This window comes from Asterias rubens, chromosome 3 (assembly GCF_902459465.1).
Source record: "Asterias rubens chromosome 3, eAstRub1.3, whole genome shotgun sequence".
Lineage (NCBI taxonomy): Eukaryota > Metazoa > Echinodermata > Asteroidea > Forcipulatida > Asteriidae > Asterias > Asterias rubens.
In genome coordinates, this window is record NC_047064.1 from 21,090,975 (window position 1) to 21,108,258 (window position 17,284).

At 40.1% G+C, this 17,284-nt stretch overlaps 2 protein-coding genes and 1 long non-coding RNA gene across 3 annotated transcripts; 2 read left to right on the forward strand and 1 right to left on the reverse strand.

Annotated features, from left to right (window-relative positions):
• Window positions 1–3,277: 3,277 nt before the first annotated feature.
• Window positions 3,278–9,947, reverse strand: LOC117288405 (melanoregulin-like). The gene is made up of 5 exons (XM_033769253.1): window positions 9,627–9,947; window positions 8,740–8,905; window positions 7,034–7,124; window positions 5,909–6,072; window positions 3,278–4,145 (listed from the first exon to the last, which is right to left on the reverse strand). The coding sequence occupies exons 1-5, from the start codon at window positions 9,701–9,703 to the stop codon at window positions 3,888–3,890; spliced, it is 756 nt and encodes a 251-aa protein (XP_033625144.1). The 5' UTR covers window positions 9,704–9,947; the 3' UTR covers window positions 3,278–3,887.
• A 2,296-nt stretch (window positions 9,948–12,243) lies between these two features.
• Window positions 12,244–14,206, forward strand: LOC117287784. Its single transcript, XR_004518843.1, has 3 exons — window positions 12,244–12,294; window positions 13,433–13,503; window positions 14,088–14,206. It is a non-coding gene; the product is annotated as an uncharacterized LOC117287784 (long non-coding RNA).
• Window positions 14,207–14,221: 15 nt separating this feature from the next.
• On the forward strand, window positions 14,222–15,107 carry LOC117288485 (UDP-D-xylose:L-fucose alpha-1,3-D-xylosyltransferase 1-like). The gene has a single exon (XM_033769364.1). The coding sequence runs from the start codon at window positions 14,222–14,224 to the stop codon at window positions 15,080–15,082; it is 861 nt and encodes a 286-aa protein (XP_033625255.1). The 3' UTR covers window positions 15,083–15,107.
• Window positions 15,108–17,284: the final 2,177 nt, after the last annotated feature.

Below are 17,284 nucleotides of genomic sequence, written 5' to 3' on the forward strand. Positions count from 1 at the left end.
CATGCCAGCTTTATTTTGAAAAGGTCATTTTTACTGAGGGGTGTTGTGGATCGTGGGCAAACAGAACGACTATTTCTGATGTCGTAATGTCGTGAATATAGATTGCTTTACAATTTAAAAAATTGGAATTTCGTATCACGTTGTTTTGGTTTTGTTTTAGTTTTACAAGCTTGTTGTCATTGTTGAATTACAGTTGGCATATATAAAATAAACACAAAAATACAAAGAAAATTTGGCATCGAATCCAACAGATCATCGTATAGTCTAAATGTTCTTCCTCCATGGTCTATTTAATAGAGAACTGGTGCAACGGAGCTATTATAAGACGGCTATTCCACTACTGCTATACGGCTTATTGTATACGCCGTAAAGCAGTATTGGAATAGCCGTCTGTGTTTACTGACGTAGTTCATCAAGACTCGGTGCTTAATGTTGATATCTCTTAAGTTCAACGGCAGTTACAAGAAGCCACAGCGGGATGGGAGGGGCCAATCCTTTCAACTCAAATTGAAAGTGGCAGAGAGAAATACTATTAGCCTCGGCACTTACGTCGGATAAGCGGGTCCCGAGAAGGTAGTTGACCCGTGTAGCTTCCCCCGCTAAAAGTGAATTTACCCACTCGACCCCGGTAGAGTTTAAAAGAGGCCAATGTTTTCACCGACTCCCCGACCCTCCCTCCAAATCAAATTGCCCCCGATTTAAGTTCTGGGTCACTACTACTAGGACGAGCTGGCCTATTGAAATATCATTGTCCGGTATGGAGGGGGGAAGTGCTTGGGAAGGGGGTAAGGAGCGGTCGAGCCTTGCACCCCCCGTGAGGTGTACACCACTCTCCGGACATGTCTCGGCGCTGGATATCGCTGGTTGGTCGTCCCTGGGAAAAAAGCTGATGAAGCTCAGAGCAATAGAAGGAGAGAGGGAGAGAGCGGTCGGTTTGTGGTGCTGCTCGATTATTGGATTACCCTCCCGCTCCCTTTCAAAAGACACCGATAAGTAAGAGACCGGCGTTAATTAACCAAATTGATTAATCCGGGCGTATCTGTAACACAGTGATTAAGGAAGCTTTATCACCAGCAGAGTGGATGAAAACATCTCTGCCGTCTCATCATGCGTGCCGACGGATGAAAACTCCTGCCAATTGTGCCTCCTCCGAGCCAAATGCGCAATCGAGTAAGATGGGTAATTCAGTCGCCGGTTATCCGTCATATTTGGCCGGTGGCTGCCCGGTGCTTGGCTTTTAGACTTCATTGAAGTACAAGGTCTTTCCCCACACCCTACGACTGTCGCATGTCTCGATAAAACAAACACAACTTATGAATAATTCAGCATGGTTAAACTGAAGCATATTAATGCCATTCTGGTTAACTGTACACATGAATTCTCTCAAGGATTTTTAGGTGATTGAATTCTTCAAATATACACTCCTATTAGTGTCACACCCTAGGCTCTTGCAAGTTTCTTGATGAATTAGAAAACTTGTGACTATTCAATGAATAATTCAAGAAAAGTTAAGCTGAAGTAATGCCTCGTTGACTTCTTCGGCAACAAAGTACAGCTCTCAAACGACTGTTGCATGTCTTAGAAAGTATGATTCACAAAAAAGGTTGCCGTTCTCTGTGGTTTATCAAAAATAAAAGGGACAAATTCCACACTGGAAAACTCGCTGTTAAATTTCAAACGTTCCCAGAGTGCATGATTTGTTGTTGTTAACATTTTGAAAATTATTTGTATTTTATTATTTTCAATTTTATTATTGAAAGTTAATATTTGTACAATATTTGTACAAGAAAATAGAAAACTATTCAGGAAAGCCTAATGCCTACTTAGGACCAACATGTGAGAGAAAAATCAATTTCGTTTCCGTAATTGGTTAATAATAATGATGCCATTATGAATTTATCACAAAAATGCATCAAAGATATTAGTTTATTATTATAGCAAAGCATAACATTTCTAATTCAATGTACCCTAAACGCTCAAAATAACCATAATATACACAAATCAAAGCCGTGGTTAACAACATAGGGCGTCCTGAAAATTCCCACCCAAACTGTGAACCAGGTATTTTGGTTATATTGATCCAAAGATTATAATGTCATTTCGTGGCCTATAAATCTCATCCATTTGCCATAATTCTGGGTCAAAATTGAAAGTGATATTTTGTTCCCAGACACTTTTTAAACCACAGCGTGGTCACGCATTCATTACGCAAGGCTCCCATAGGGATCAGTTTTCATAAATACAGCGTGATTCCCGTAAAGTATGCACACAGTGCAGAAGAAAACTCTTGCTCCGACTATATTTTTGGTTGAGAGTACCACACCGTGTAAGCATCTCCCCTAGAGGTTTGCCCGAGAATATTGAATCACCGAGGAGCCCCAACAGAGATGAGCACGTATAGACCCCTGGACACCATCAAATAAGACCCGTGAAGTGCACTCTTCCGGACCTCAATTCGATGGAAATTGGTATAACACCCTTGTTTGTCGTTCCAATTTCTCATTCATTTAATCCCTATCCAGATTTTATAGCCCGACCCGAAAGCCCACTCGTGTCTTATTAGGTTGAAAGTAACATTTCTGCGTCTCCCATCATCAGCAGCGAGCGGGGAGGGACACACTACAGACGGGGCGAATAGTACCGCCGTCCCGGGCTCAGTGTCAAGTGTTGGACGGGTCGAGAGCGTAAATTGACTTTTTATCAAAGCTAAAGTGTCACTGTCACACACTCAAAACATACCAGACATTTATACAAGCTGCATCTGAACTCTCTCCACAAACTGTTCCATTACACGACCAAGGGCTGAAGCGTTTGACTAATTCCTGACTTTTTATTTTTTTTTATTTGCCGTACGAAGCAGCTGCAACCGTACCTCTTAGCGACTCACTCTGCTGCCGGTAAAAAACACCGTGAGTACGGTGATATTTACGCTGGTGTGAGGGCCAATTAGCAGCTGTAATTCGCCGTGTTCGGAGCCCATTTGCCGGCGCACTTCAGACAGTAAAGATTCCCGTCGAGTGCATGTACTGGTGCTTTTTGAATGCACCTTACAGCCAGCTGGTCTGTAGTTCCAACATGGCGGGTACTCCACACAGAATTACGCGGGAAATGACGGCACTTCAGATTTGGTTTAGTTCTGTGATTGTCAGCAACATCAAAAACTACGAAAATTTTATAATACAGTGTCAAAGTTATACTTTGCAATTATAACAAAAAAAATGATGAAAATGTAAACCACATTTTCATTTTTCAGTCAATAAAAACAGATGCTTTCAGATCAAATTTCTAAAAATGTATTTAATCACTGTTTGAAGGAAAATGATGAGGGAGAAACGCCCTCTTTTGATAATTTCGAAGCACAGTTGTTATTAACTTGGTTCGTTTTGGAAATAACGACTTCATCTTCATCTTCGTCTTGGATAGCGTTTGCAGATCCCGTTTTCCTTTCTCTCCGTGCTTTATTTGAAAACAAAGACTCTCGTGAAAGGTTTACGTTCGGTAGTAACTCTTAATATGAATGGCACAATAAGAATTGTTAGTTAGAACTTTACAGCAGCGTTCGATAGTATACAAAAATTACAAAGCATTTTGAGAAACATTTACACTTCACAGTTATGTTGTTATGTAAATAAAATGTTAACATTTTAACAAACATTGTTATCAAGCACTCAATCTAAAGTGTCTTTAATTTGAGAAATTGCCACCCTAACCACCCTAAAAAGTAGTTTCTGGACACCAAGAGCAAATAATAGTTGTCCATAAATATCCATTACGTCACAGAGTCCTGTCAACACAAAATTATTCACTGCGTCAATTTCATTCCTTGTGATAAAATAAGGCAAGGTATCGTTATCAAACTAACAAAACAAAAACATAATAATAGAGAATCATTTGGAGACGGTACTTTCAGCTCTGTTTCCCTGCTTCGTATCCAAAGCCTCCCTGTCTAAACCATTGGCCGAGCCATTCTCGGGACTCTTCGGTGTCTCTTCGGTGAATTTCGTGGGTTCGGACTGACCAGTTCTTTCATCAGTTTCTCGTATTGGGGCTTTTTTGTGCCTTTTCGGTTTTTCGATTTTCTTCGGAAAGAGTTCTTTTGCTGCTTCAAGGAAGTCATCGGTTATATCCAGATCTCGAAGACGATCCTTCAGGAGAAAATAAAATTACAATACGTTTTTGTTTAATTTTAATATTTATATTTTCAACCTTTATTTATGGGGTAAAAATGATAAAATTCAAATCAGCCTCCTTAAGGATGTGGAGCTTTTATCTCTGAAATAAACCAATCAATTATGAGGTAGCTATAAATATAATGTCAACGCAGCTTCCTCCTAAAGAAAATGATGCATGCAGTATTTTTATATCAGTAAAATAATATTAACAAACTTAATCAGCGCCCTCTGTTGGCCAAAGTAAAGCCAACAATGAAATTAATTTCTGATTGCTGCCCTCTGTCTTTTGTGAGAAAAACAGGATGTGCACAATTAGACGAAAGTCTATCTCAGTTGTGTTTTTGTTTGATTCAAAATTTAACTACAGAAGAGTAATTTTATTATTTTATGGGATGAAAACCCCATTAATTACATGTTAGTATAACAACTTGAACCTTTAATTCAGGTCACCACTATACTAGGCCTAGTTTTTGACTACTTCTAATCCCAAATCATAACTCTCTAAAATACACAGCTCTGGGTTTTGTGAACATTAATCCTAAATAATTCTAACAGCAACAATCAAGAGGGCGCTGTTTGTCGTACCTGCCAAGTGACGCTTTACATGTTTACTTATTTATTACACATGCAGTCAACAACACATTAGTGCCAATAACATGATGGATACAGGAAATAATGTTAAGTTTTAGAGGAAAATCCAGGTGGGAACTGAAAACCTCATCCACATGCAAGGCTTTGGTCTGATGTGGGATTCGAACCGTGGTCCACTGAGGTGAAAGGCAAGGAAAGAAACCACTTTATGGGCAAACTTTATCCCTTAAAGCCATATGACACTTCGGTAAACAGTGCTGTTCAAAGGCCCACACTATCACAACTAATATATAAAATAACGACCCTGTGAAAATTTAGGCTCATTCGGTAATCGGAGTCGGGAGAAAATAATGGGAAAACCCACCCTTGTTGCCGCACATTTCGCCGTGTCATGACATGTATTTAAAATAAATCCGTTATTCTCGATATCGAGAATTGACAATTTTTTAATGTTTTCTCAAAAAGTAAAGCATTTCATGGAATAATAATATTTCAAGAGAAGTCTTTCACCAATACCTTCTGTAAACACTGTAAGTTATTTGTAAATCTGTGATTTTTTTTTCTGTTCCGAAAGTGTATAATGGCTTTAAAGGATTTGGGTACTTTTTTTAAACACAAAACATAATGTTCACAGATTAATATTAAATTTACTCAGTTTGAAGATAATGATGGTAGATAGCTTCCCTTAAAATATTACTTGCTGTAGTTTTTGAGAAATGGGTAAAACAATGTCACAAAAATAATTTTCGTGTCAGTCTGTCAGTGAGGCGAAAATTATTTTGCATGTAAAAACGTGTTAACCAGTTATGGTATGTTATGGTAAAATACCATAACTGGTTAATACGTTTTTGCATGATAAAACTGAGACTAAAACAATTTTTGTGACATTGTTTTACTCATTTCTACTAAAAAAATACAGCATCTCAGCAAGTCATATTTTAAGGGAAGCTTTCAACTATCATTATCTTAAAACTATTTAAGTTTAATGTAAATATGTGGACATTGTGTAAAAAGTACACAGACCCTTTAAACAACAAAACATAAATAAAAACATTAAAATGCAAGTTTTAACCTGGGACTCTAGTAAACAAGCAAAGAGTTACAAAATGTGATTATTTTAAAGAAACTTTTGTTTCCAAACTGACCAGTATGACTGCGTATCTGTGTCTCTGTACGGGTCCATCGCCGAATATTGAAGTCTCTCGTACCAGCACATCGTGGAGATGATACGCTTTGACTGAGGTGTTAGGAGCGGCGGTCTTGGTGACTGAACTCACTGCAAGTAAGTTGGTTTGTTCATCAGCGAAACCTGCGAGTCAAAAGATATATATTATAAATATAATTTTTGGGGTTGAACATTATTATTATTTGTTGTGTTGTCATTATTATAAATATAATGACAACACAACAAACATGAACAGGTAACTTAGTGCAGAACGTTACACTTAGTTACCGGTTCATGTTAATGTTTGTTGCATATGTTGTTACAGCAGAGGCACCTTGACGGACGTACGAAAGAAAACAAATTGATCAAGCAATTCTGGGTTCAGTTTTCTTTTAAACAAACTACATGTTGTGCAGGAGTCACAGAATGAAATATGGGAGGTGTAGGACATGTTGACGGCATCACGCCGGAGAACCAATTGCCATGAACAAAGGCAGAAAGCTAGGTATATAGTGAATTGTTTACGTAACACGTAAACGAGTTAGAGTACAGCTGGAGGAATTTGTAATCCTACTGTTACGTAAAATCCCCCCCAAAAAACAATTGTGTTGTCATATACAGCTTTCGAGAAAGACTCGAAACGTCACAGGTCAGGCCATTAACTATCTTTTTCATTATACCGTAGGGCTGGTCATTTTGGTTGATAAGCAGTTTGCAACAGCTAACTCTATTTTTCTAAATAATCTAGTTAATTTTGTAGTTAACTTCTATCAGCATTGTAGACAATAATATAAAGGATACATTAACATTGTTATCAGAAAACTTCAAATTTAAAGGAAGTCATAAAATGTAACACCGTATGTTGTTTTTATAGCTTCTGTTGTTGACTTTTTGTGGTTTATAAACCTTTATCACGGTGCAGCCATCTTGAATTTCTCCCATTGATATCAATGTAACCAAACCGAGGCTGGATGAACAAAATAGTCTGGTTCTTGTTTGAAAAGGTATTAATGGCATATATTTTGGTATTCGATACGAGGAACATGACCAAGATGGAGGCAGCATGATGAAGGTCTATTACTTGATGTTATGTATTTTTTTTTACCAAGTTCCATTAAGACGCGTTTCCACCTGTCTTGGAGTTTCTTTCTCACTTTTCTTACTTCCTCAACCTTCTGGTGCCACATCAGCTCACTCTATATAGAAGAAATTGAAAACATTGATAACTTGTTAATATAATTAATTGCCAAGTGCCAATCTCATACATGGGCTTCAGTGAAGAATAACTAGCAGGGAACTAGTATCCGTGTGACCCTTGAGAAGAGGTGCCGTGTGAACACTGAGAAGGGTTATATAAGTGCCGTGTGAAGGAGTGGAATGTGCCGTGGGACCCCTGAGAAGGGATAGTCCCGTGTGACCCCCGAGAAGGGATGTAGTGCCGTGTGTCCGTGTGATCTGAAAAGGATTGTTAGTGCCGTGTGACCCATGAGAAGTGCCGTGTGACTCCTGAGATGTAGTGTCGTATAACCCCAGAGAGGGGGCGTAAAATAAAGTACCGATTAAGACATGACAAGCCAGTCACAAGTTACCTCGTTGGCTGCCCAGTCCTGCTTGTTCTCAAATTTAGTATTTTTTTGTGTGTTTTTTAAAAAGACTTAAACTTGCTTTATAGCAAAGTATTTTGGCTTCGTAGAAACATGGCCTTTGCCCGTAGGCCTACCTGCTCGGTACGGTAACCAATATTGCTTTACCAAAATATGGGAGCCAGCACAGACCATCTACACAACAACGTATTTCTAGCTGGTAATCTATTTCCACTGAGCATAATCGACTTTTGACTACAATGCCAACTAAAATGCTAATACAGTGTTTGATGTTCGAGATACGCACCCATCAGTTTCAGCTAAGCAACAAACTCGTGCTAAGCTGCCCATGAAATCGAGCCCCACCTATAATCGATTCGTAAAGAGTTCAATTCTGTAATGGGGGTGTAATAGATATCACTCGACAGACTTCGATCGATAACCAGAATAGACTGCAACCATTATCAATGTCAAATACTCGGGGGCTCAAGGTGCTTTCATCCACGAGGGTGAAGCGAGATTCAATAATGACAGGTACGGGGGCAAGAGCGTCGCACAGCCCGGGGTGATTCGAGAGGGAAGTCACGGGGGAACAGGGGCGCCCGGACTCTGTAGTGGGGGCGGAGGGGGGGGGGGGGGTACATGATACTAATAAACCCTCAAATGGAGTGGTTGATGATTGCTACAAACAAAATGGTCTTCCGTTTTGTGCAGAATTTATACAATTAATAAATTTACAACTGATCTGCAGACAAGTTAAACCAAAATTTTCAAGTTTTCAATGGGAGACTTTTTGGACGCTAGGTGGCAGCAGACTCACCAGGTAAATTCAGGGTTCTTGGAAATGTGAGCATGGTAAGATCTTGGTAGGTCTGTTTGTCAATAAAGTTGTGTGCATTAAGTATGAGTGAACATATTTGTCAGCCCCTCAAAATCAAACTAGATTACCCATTTAAATGCGTAGAATGGTCTAGTCTAGGACATCAAGCACTAGGACATCAAGCACTTTGAAGGTAAACAGTGAAATAAAAAACATGTGCATTTACTTGTCGTGCTATCATCGCCCACTTTAATGTTTTGAAAGAGTGAGTGGGCCTACCGGCATTCTATTGGATTCGCTTCATGAATCTTGAAGAAGTTCAACTTCTTAGACTTGTCGTCAACAATAATTTTACCACAAATTGAATAAACAAAACCCAATGAAATGACTCCAAAGTTTCCAATTCACCTCTCTGGTGGTCGCTTTGCGTCTCTCATCCAGCATCTCGGACAGCAGCTGATCGTCTTCTGAGATGCTATGCGTGACGTCATCGGGATTAGTCCACAAGTTGAGGTCATCTGTGGCTGACCTTCGGGATGCTATGACGCCATCTACGAGGGAGCCGTTACCATTCCTATAAAGAGATGAAATCAAATCTTGCTTGACTTCTGAGGCTAATACTTAATTGGATACTCAGCCGAAGAAAACATGAATATGCATGAGGACAAATTACCCCTCCCCCCCCCCATCGGAAAAGGGGGGTCACGCCCATGTATGAATAATTTTCGTCCATATTATCAGTGTGCATAATAATCAAATCCATCCTGTCCCCGGAGATTCTGACAACCATGTGGGAAATTAACATAATTATAGGCTGAAGGAGGAGGAGTCAGAAGAGGGCGCTTTCAGAAGGAGTTTGTACATAGTTCGCCGTAGTGGGAATCTCCTGCCACACCGGTCAGAAGTCCATGCGTGCGCCCGTTTTGCGGGGCCGCCCGTTTTGCTGGCCGCCCGTTCTGCTGGCTTAGAGGCACTAGACACTATTGATAATTATTTAAAATAATTGTTGGCATAAAAACCCACTTGGTAACGAGCAATGGGGAGATGTTGATTGCATAATGCATTGTGCGAAATTACTCCCTCTCATGAAGTAACGTAGTTTTTGAGAGAGAGTGGTAATATTTCTCACTCAAATAAAAATTAAAAGACTTCCGGCTGCACGCAAACAAAATGTGTGCAAGGGTGTTCTTTCATTATTATTTGCAACTTCGATGACCAGTGGAGTCAAAATTTTCACAGATGTATTATTTTATGCATGTTGGGATACACCAAGTGCCTTTAAAACCGTAGCCTACCTTACAAGCGGTGACGCCTCAGAATTCGGCTCATCCAGCTGATCGTAGTTGTTGTCTCTCCTGCAGCAGAAATACATTCTCCTTTTACACTTGTTGAGTTGATTTACCCACCACAAACACAATGACTGCAAATCATACCTGCTCAATCACGTCTCGTATTCGCGTCTACAGATGCTATAAATATACCATAGTGTCTGACCGTGCTTAATATACCTGAACAAGGTCAACAAATTGTTGAAGTTTCTTGTCTTTCCTCCAGTCAGAATGCGTCTAAATCCACTTGCGTTTTTTTAAATTCACAACGAGTAGTGAAGTCACCCCTCATGGAAGGTCCGGATAAGATATGTTAACATACACTTCCGCATATAGAGAGCAGCGTGGAAACTAAGCACCAAGGACATTGATACAATCACAGTTTCATTTCATAGCTGTTGTAATACCACACCAACAAAAAACTAAACCATCATGTGATGATAGGTTTGCAAACGTGCAAAGTTTAACTTGTAGATAATGACGGTCCAAGTCCATTCGAGGGGGGATGTCATCCATTTAGAGACAAACTAATTTTGCAAAGTTGTTCGTAGTTTGTCAAGTTTAATACACAGCACGGTTGGGGACTTATATATTCTATAAAACATACATTCGGTTTCGTGTTGATATGGGTGTACTTTTATTATCGCTTAAGCAAATACGTGCGTGGCTCTGGGAAGGCTTGGACCAAACTCTATAAAGCTGAGAAATTACAGTGGGACACCGATTGCAACAATGTGAAAGTTATGGTTTGCTGGCTGGGACCCTGTTTCTGTTAATCGTGATGTTGTCATGTGCTTTAGCAAGCTATAGTGGGTGCGTTCGTTTAGCTTCCCTGGGTCAACCCCGGTGTGTGATGGGGTTTTTTTCCAGGACGAACGTGAGTATCTATCTGCACACGTTTATCCTGGGGGAAAAAAAAACACGCCACCACCGGGGTTGACCAAGGGGAGCTAAACGAACGCACACAGTGTTTTACATAGTGTGCGTTCGTTAGCTTCCCTGTGTCGTCGACCCTGCAGTGCTCACTCGGGTGAGCCCCTGACAAGAGCTAATCAAACGATCACACTCGCCCCCTCGTGGTGACGGCATGCGCCTCAGGTCACCCCCAAGTGACCCACACTCCACAAGCAGGGAACTGGGGGCTGACCCGGGTGAGCCCCGTCAAAGCTATTCAAACGTACCGCGGGGCAACCCGGGGTCGACCCAGGAAGCTAAACGAACGCCCAAATTGGGGCAGGGTCTTGACGGCGCTGCTTACCGCAGAAATCTGCGCCTTGCGCCATGTAAAGTGCATTATTCCATAGGCTGCAAATTCATAAGCGCAGAATACAGCGGTTTAAAGCAGAGCGAGAAAACTGGGCTCCGGAAGTGTTTGATATGGTATTAATTTGTCAAAGAGGGGATTTTTACAAAGATTTTTATCAACATGGAGAGAATCGAAACTCAGGAAATGTAGAATTTGGTTTCACATTGTTGCAATGTACCGTTGCCAAGTTGGAGTTCATTTTGAAAAGTATACAATTCAGGATATGTACTCAAAAAATTAAGGGAGAAATTAGTTTATTTTAATCTTACGACCTGCCTTGAAAGAAATAAGTTCCGCCAAAGATGTGTAAACAATGTTATAAACATTCAGGCTGGCAATTATCAAAAATTTTGAATTGTGAAATAAAGGCGTGCTTTGGGAACTTCGATGACCACAATATTGAGCCAAAATGATGACAGGTTTGTTAATTTATGCATATTATGTTGGGATACACCACTTGAGAATACTGCATCCGATTTTACGAAACACTAGGACTAAGCCTATAACTCGAGTTAGGACGAGCATGGGACGAGTAACCCGTCCTAACTTAGGATGGGTTCAGTGCGTCCTAACATTTTATACGAAACTAAACTCGTCCCAAGTCCTAAGATTCATCCTAAGTTAGGAAGAGTTTGGTGAAATCGACGGTTGGTCTTTGACCAAACGTGTCCTGTGCCTTTAAGTTGGGATTTAAGAGGTGGATACGTAGGTTTTCAAGATGTTTTTTTTTTGTACGTGTGTTTCCTGTATAGCCCAGCAAATATCACGATACATACCACACCCCAAAGTGGTTTATATACGTGTGTACGAACTTGGTTATATATTAACGAAATAGGTAAGTTTGCAGAAGGCGTTATCTAGATAAGCAAACACAAATAGGGCTTATGCAAAACGCCGAAAGGTCAAAAATTCAATACATAAGATAGATACAGCATTCAGAGATCTGAAAGGTGGATAGACGTTTTTTTGACGAGACTATAGGCAATTTATGAGGTTTCTTTTATAGGACATACCTGTTTATGAGCTTAAACATTCTGAGAACTAAAGTCAATAAGCGATGGGGGTCAGCCAACAACTACACGCCAAAATTGTGCGCGTACATGCCCCGAAGGCCTGTGTATTTTACAAGCAATCCTGCAACGATTGCCGTTTCTTCGTCTTGTAAGTGGAAAGTCAACTTTGAAAATGGAAATGAGGGTTTGGGGAACCCACCCATTCAGTCAGCAGTAAGCACATACTGGAGAAGGTGTGTAAACTCCTCAACGCAAGAGTTTCAACCTGAGAACTAGTTCGATTTGTTTAATAGATGGAGGCGAGAACAAAACCAGAGTAAGTATATCTTATTTTAAAGCCATTGGACACATCCTAAACAGAACAAAAAATAAAAGTTCACAGATTTACAAATAGCTTACAGGGTTTACAGAAGGTAATGGTGAAAGACTTCCCTTTAAATATTGTTATTCCATGAAATCCTTTACTTTTTGAGAAAACATTAAAACAACTATCAATTCTCGATATCGAGAATAACGGATTTATTTTAAACACATGTCATGACACGGCGAAACGTGCGGAAACAAGGGTGGGTTTTCCCCGTTATTTTCTCCCGACTCCGATTACCGATTGAGCCTAAATTTTCACAGGTTTGACATTATTTTTTTGATATAATGTTGTGATACAAGAAGTGTGGGCCATTGGTCAATACTGTTTACCGATGTTGTGCGATTGCTGTAAGACTGTGGTTATGCGTAATGATTTGGAAAGTTTTTTAATTTCAGTGCCTCTGTTGTGATGTGTTTTGTTGTCATTTTAGCCTGTAAGAAAGACTCTTTACTGAAAATGTGAGACCGGACTCAAGCTTGGGTGTTTCTGATAGAGTGTGGGTTCGAGTCCAAGTCTTGGCACTTGAGCAAGACTACTTTGCTGTCTTTTTCGGGTGTTACATTGGGCCGTGTATACCATGGCGATATGGGGCAGATGGTAACCCCCCCCCCCCCCAACAAATGTTCCATTGGACTAGAATTTACAAGTAAAACCTTCGCAGAACACTAAACCATGGAGGTAGAAACAGTTAAGGTTTCTTGCTCATAGCAAGTAATCTTGGTAACAGGTTTCATCGTGCTCAAGAACTACAGTGATTAAAAGTTGACTTATGTGGCGTGGCATCCTTGTCTTCATCAGCAATAATAACTGTTTTCCGAGATTAAAACAATCCGAGTATAATAAATAAATAAATAGTAATCCGAGAGAAAAAACATTATCTGTTGCAAAAACTGACCACCAACCGAAAGGACCTATAAATTAATGCTACAGACTTCATTCCAGTCTCAGTGATGTCATGGTCCGGGCAGAAGTGCCCCCACCCCCCCCCCCCCCCACCCAACCTCTATAGCGTTGAAAAGTCAGGCAGTATAAGCAGATTCATATTCTTACCGTAAATATTATTGGGGATCTGTTTCTTTCTTGACAGCATGAATTTCAAAGCCAACGTGTTAATGTTTGTGACGTTCTCCTTCGCGGTTGTGTACATCTTTATTGCATGTAAGTATGTTTACCTTATGGGTGGGGGTACGGTCATTGATGACAACCATAGTATGATATGCAAAGGCAGGAAGCAATGTCTAAACAGTTGTTTCAGTATTTTACTGAGCCAAGTTTTCATCTAAAAAAACAGTAGAGGTAACCTTTGAGAATAATGTTGGTTTGATATTATCTGAATTACTAAATTTAAAGTTTTGTCTTTTTTTCCCCTATATAAATAAATAGGCCCTTTATATCTCTTCCACTCATCAGCACTCATCAGTCTCCTGACAATGACTAGAGCAAGCTAGTCGAAACGTTGAGACCAATATTAAGAACTCACTCCGCGGTAGTGAAGTTGTTAACGATCCACTAAAAGCTAAAGTAGTAGTCCCAGCCGATTTTCTACCTTCCACCCCAGGTAGTGGTTAAAAAGCAGGATAGTTCTTTTCAGAGCTGAGAAGTCTCCCGAATACCGAAAACCTTCTACGCGGTAGAAAAATATAAAGCAAGACAAGTTCTCAAAAGAACATAATCTAACTGGCGAGTAGATGCACATGGTGTCACCGCAAACTAAAATACATATACTGTTTTACTTCCCTTAGTTTCGACAGCACGAATAAATGCCACGTGTGTTGATACCCCCTCTTGGAAGTCAGATGCGTACAAAGTTGACACAAACCTACGAATTGAAGCTACGTATAACCAGTTTCAACCTACAAAAACCGACAACGGCGTTATGATAAATCAGCTAGCACTGGGCTCTCCGGCAGGTCATGATGCCTCGACCCGGCTATCTCCCGGGGATGGGGATGGGGGTAGTTCCCCGGAGCCGTACCAGTGCACCGCATCGGATCTTCAGAGGCGATCCGGCACCATCCTTCTGACCACCACCAATTCTGCTTATTTGGACTTCACAGAAAATTGGCTTGAGAGCATCAGGCGCACGAGAGCCTGCCCTAATATATCGGTGGTTACTGAAGATGACCAAGCGTTTAATTACCTCTCCAATAAGACAATGGCCGGACTGAATGTCTTGAAGACTCAGACTGCTAAGTCAACAACTGGAAAGCTCGTCTTCAATACCAAAGAGTACAAGAAGTTCGTCAATAAGAGACAGGGGTATATCTTAGATCTACTGGAACAGGGCTGGGAGGTTCTGTTCAGCGATGTGGACACTTTCTGGCTACGGGATCCGTTTCTATTTTTCCAGGGGAACTTTGACATGGCACTTGAGGAAGATAACCATAAACCAGCCTCATACTGTGCCGGGTTTGTCTACTTTCGACCAACCGAACGAACCATGCAGTTTGTCAAGGAGTGGATCCGGTTTATGGCCAACGACAAGACCATGAAGCCGGATCAAGTGGTTATGAATATCATGATCCGGCGAAAAGTGATAGCCGGATTGAAGCTCCGGGTTCTTGACTCCAATAAATTTCCGAATGGGAAATTATTTTTCGATGACGAATGGAGGAAGGACAAAAAGGACTTTGTTGTCGTGCATAACAACTGGATTGTCGGACACGATCCGAAAGTTGAACGGTTCCGAAACTGCAGTATGTGGCTCGTTGATCACAACGAAATCAAGTCTATGTGATCCGGTGTGGCAGGAGGTTCTGTCCCCCAGATATTTTGCTCCCACGGCGAACTGTGTACAATGTACTTTACTTCTCATAGCGCCCTCTTTTGAAACACCCTCCTTCACAGGCCACATTATTTTCCCATTTTGGGGGACATAATCTCCGGTGGACCGATTTCCCTGGGACACCCGGAACTCGTTTTTTTTGTTAGAACTCATCCACAAAGTGCTTTCACTATGATATATAAATTGTTAACACTTCATCAATTCATATCAACTCATCAGGGTAGAATTATTACACATTATTATTATACACATAATTTCGGGCTACGACGAAACAAAATTCTTTCCAAGATGGTAAACAAAAAAAGTCACCATGCTGCAACTCTGACTTCATCGGAAGGTTAGCATGCCTTTTCGTGTGCTATACGGTTAAATGGAAATCGCACAGTTAGCACAAAATCTGCTGCTGGGGCACTGAAGTCAGAGTTGCAGCATACTGAACAAATTGTTCTTGAGATTTTCTCAGAAAGTTACTATGCATTAATTTGTTGTTCAAGATTCATCACAGGGGGTTAAAGTAAGACTGCATAAGTTTGTGATCTACTAAAGAAAGGCAGACAGCTTCTCCATCTCAACCTTGATGTAATCTCTAACTGGGATCACTAATAATCACAGTGGTGCACCCGAAAGGGGGGGTGGGGGACGATGGGTCTGGGGGATTGATCCCAGCCCCTCCAAGGTATTCAATTTGTTTGTTTGATTTGTTTAGATTTTTTGTTTTTCGGGGAAAATATGGCCCACCCCCAAAAAATAATAAATCCTGGGTGTGTCACTGCTGATAGTTTAAATTCTGATTCTGGTTAAACCACATCAGCCCTCAACAAGAAACAAATCGCAAACCATGAACACTTTAAGTAACTTTAGAAACAGAAGAGTGAGGTTTGTTGGTGGGTTTATTATGTAAAGTATATAAATTGACTAGTTTGTGACCTAACAACTGTACAAAAATGGTAATAAAATTGTAAATTTTGAAGAGCCCAGTTGTTTCTTGGTTGATTGATTATTTTGTTGATTTTTGGAATGATGCGTTATTTAAAAAATTGGGTCAAAGGTCACGATAACATATTAAAGATCATAGTGACTTGTACAAAAATAGTCATAAACTTGTAAATTTTGAAGAGCCCAACTGTTTCATAGTGGATTCTGATAGAGGAAGACATGCTCTATCAACTGATTTTTATGTCGTTGATTTTTGGAATGATACATTATTTCAAAAACGGGGTCAAATGTCACGATAACATATTAAAGATTACAGTGACCTACATTTCAGAAAATTATTATTGATAAAAGAATTGATTTGAGCGTGCAATTGTCATCATTTTGATACCAAATTTGCATATGTGTGATGAGAATTGACATGGTTATGACATATTTTTACCAAAAGGTGGTATTTTACCCAAAAAATGTCAGATTTTAGTGGTTTCTGCCCTGACCACATGGTAAGTCCGATCGGGCTAAAAATTGCTGTGCATTCATTGCTCATAAGGACCTACAATCACAGCAATTTATATCAAAATCGGAAGACATGAGGTAAAAAAGTGCGTTGGTCTGACATGGAATGACCCATATGTGTTTTGTGTTTTGTGTCGTACAAAAAGTACCCATTCGATAAGGGTGGTTACAATTTAAACCATGTATTTTGATTTGACAGTAATAGCACCAACAATAATGTTGTTCCTGTTTTCAGACCAATCGATCTTTCTTTTCTTTTTTCTTTTTTCTTGTTATCGCCTCCCGTCCTTTGACGCCCTTAGACTCAACTTTGCTAGCATGTTTTTGATTGACTTAACGTACAAGTAATACAAAACAAATCTTTAAAAAAAAAAAAAAAAAAAATTAAAATAGTATAAAATAAACAACAAACTAACAATGTTCATTTCAATCGTTTTCATTTAAAAAGAGAAAAATGTGGGAAAACGCTTCATATAATAATAAGTGATACCCAATCTACGTTTTCTGGCTTCATCTAGCGTCCTTTCTTTAATGATAACACACGGAGGAAGAAAAAAGAATAAACTTTTTCCTCCATGCAATAACCATAATATGGGCTAGGTATGCCTACCAATTATACCTCCATGCTAGTCTTGGTGCAATACGTTAGTATTCACTATCACTCAACTATCGAAGAACGCCTTGCACCCAGACTACCTCCATGCA

Coding starts and splice junctions, on each gene's coding strand:
- LOC117288485 (XM_033769364.1), top strand. CDS start 14,222: ATGATAAATCAGCTAGCACTGGGCTCTCCGGCAGGTCATGATGCCTCG.
- LOC117288405 (XM_033769253.1), bottom strand. CDS start 9,703: ATGTATTTCTGCTGCAGGAGAGACAACAACTACGATCAGCTGGATGAG. Junction 6,073..7,033: donor ACGCGTCTTAATGGAACTTG/GTAAAAAAAAAT, acceptor TTTGACTCGCAG/GTTTCGCTGATGAACAAACC. Junction 4,146..5,908: donor ACAGATACGCAGTCATACTG/GTCAGTTTGGAA, acceptor TTTCTCCTGAAG/GATCGTCTTCGAGATCTGGA.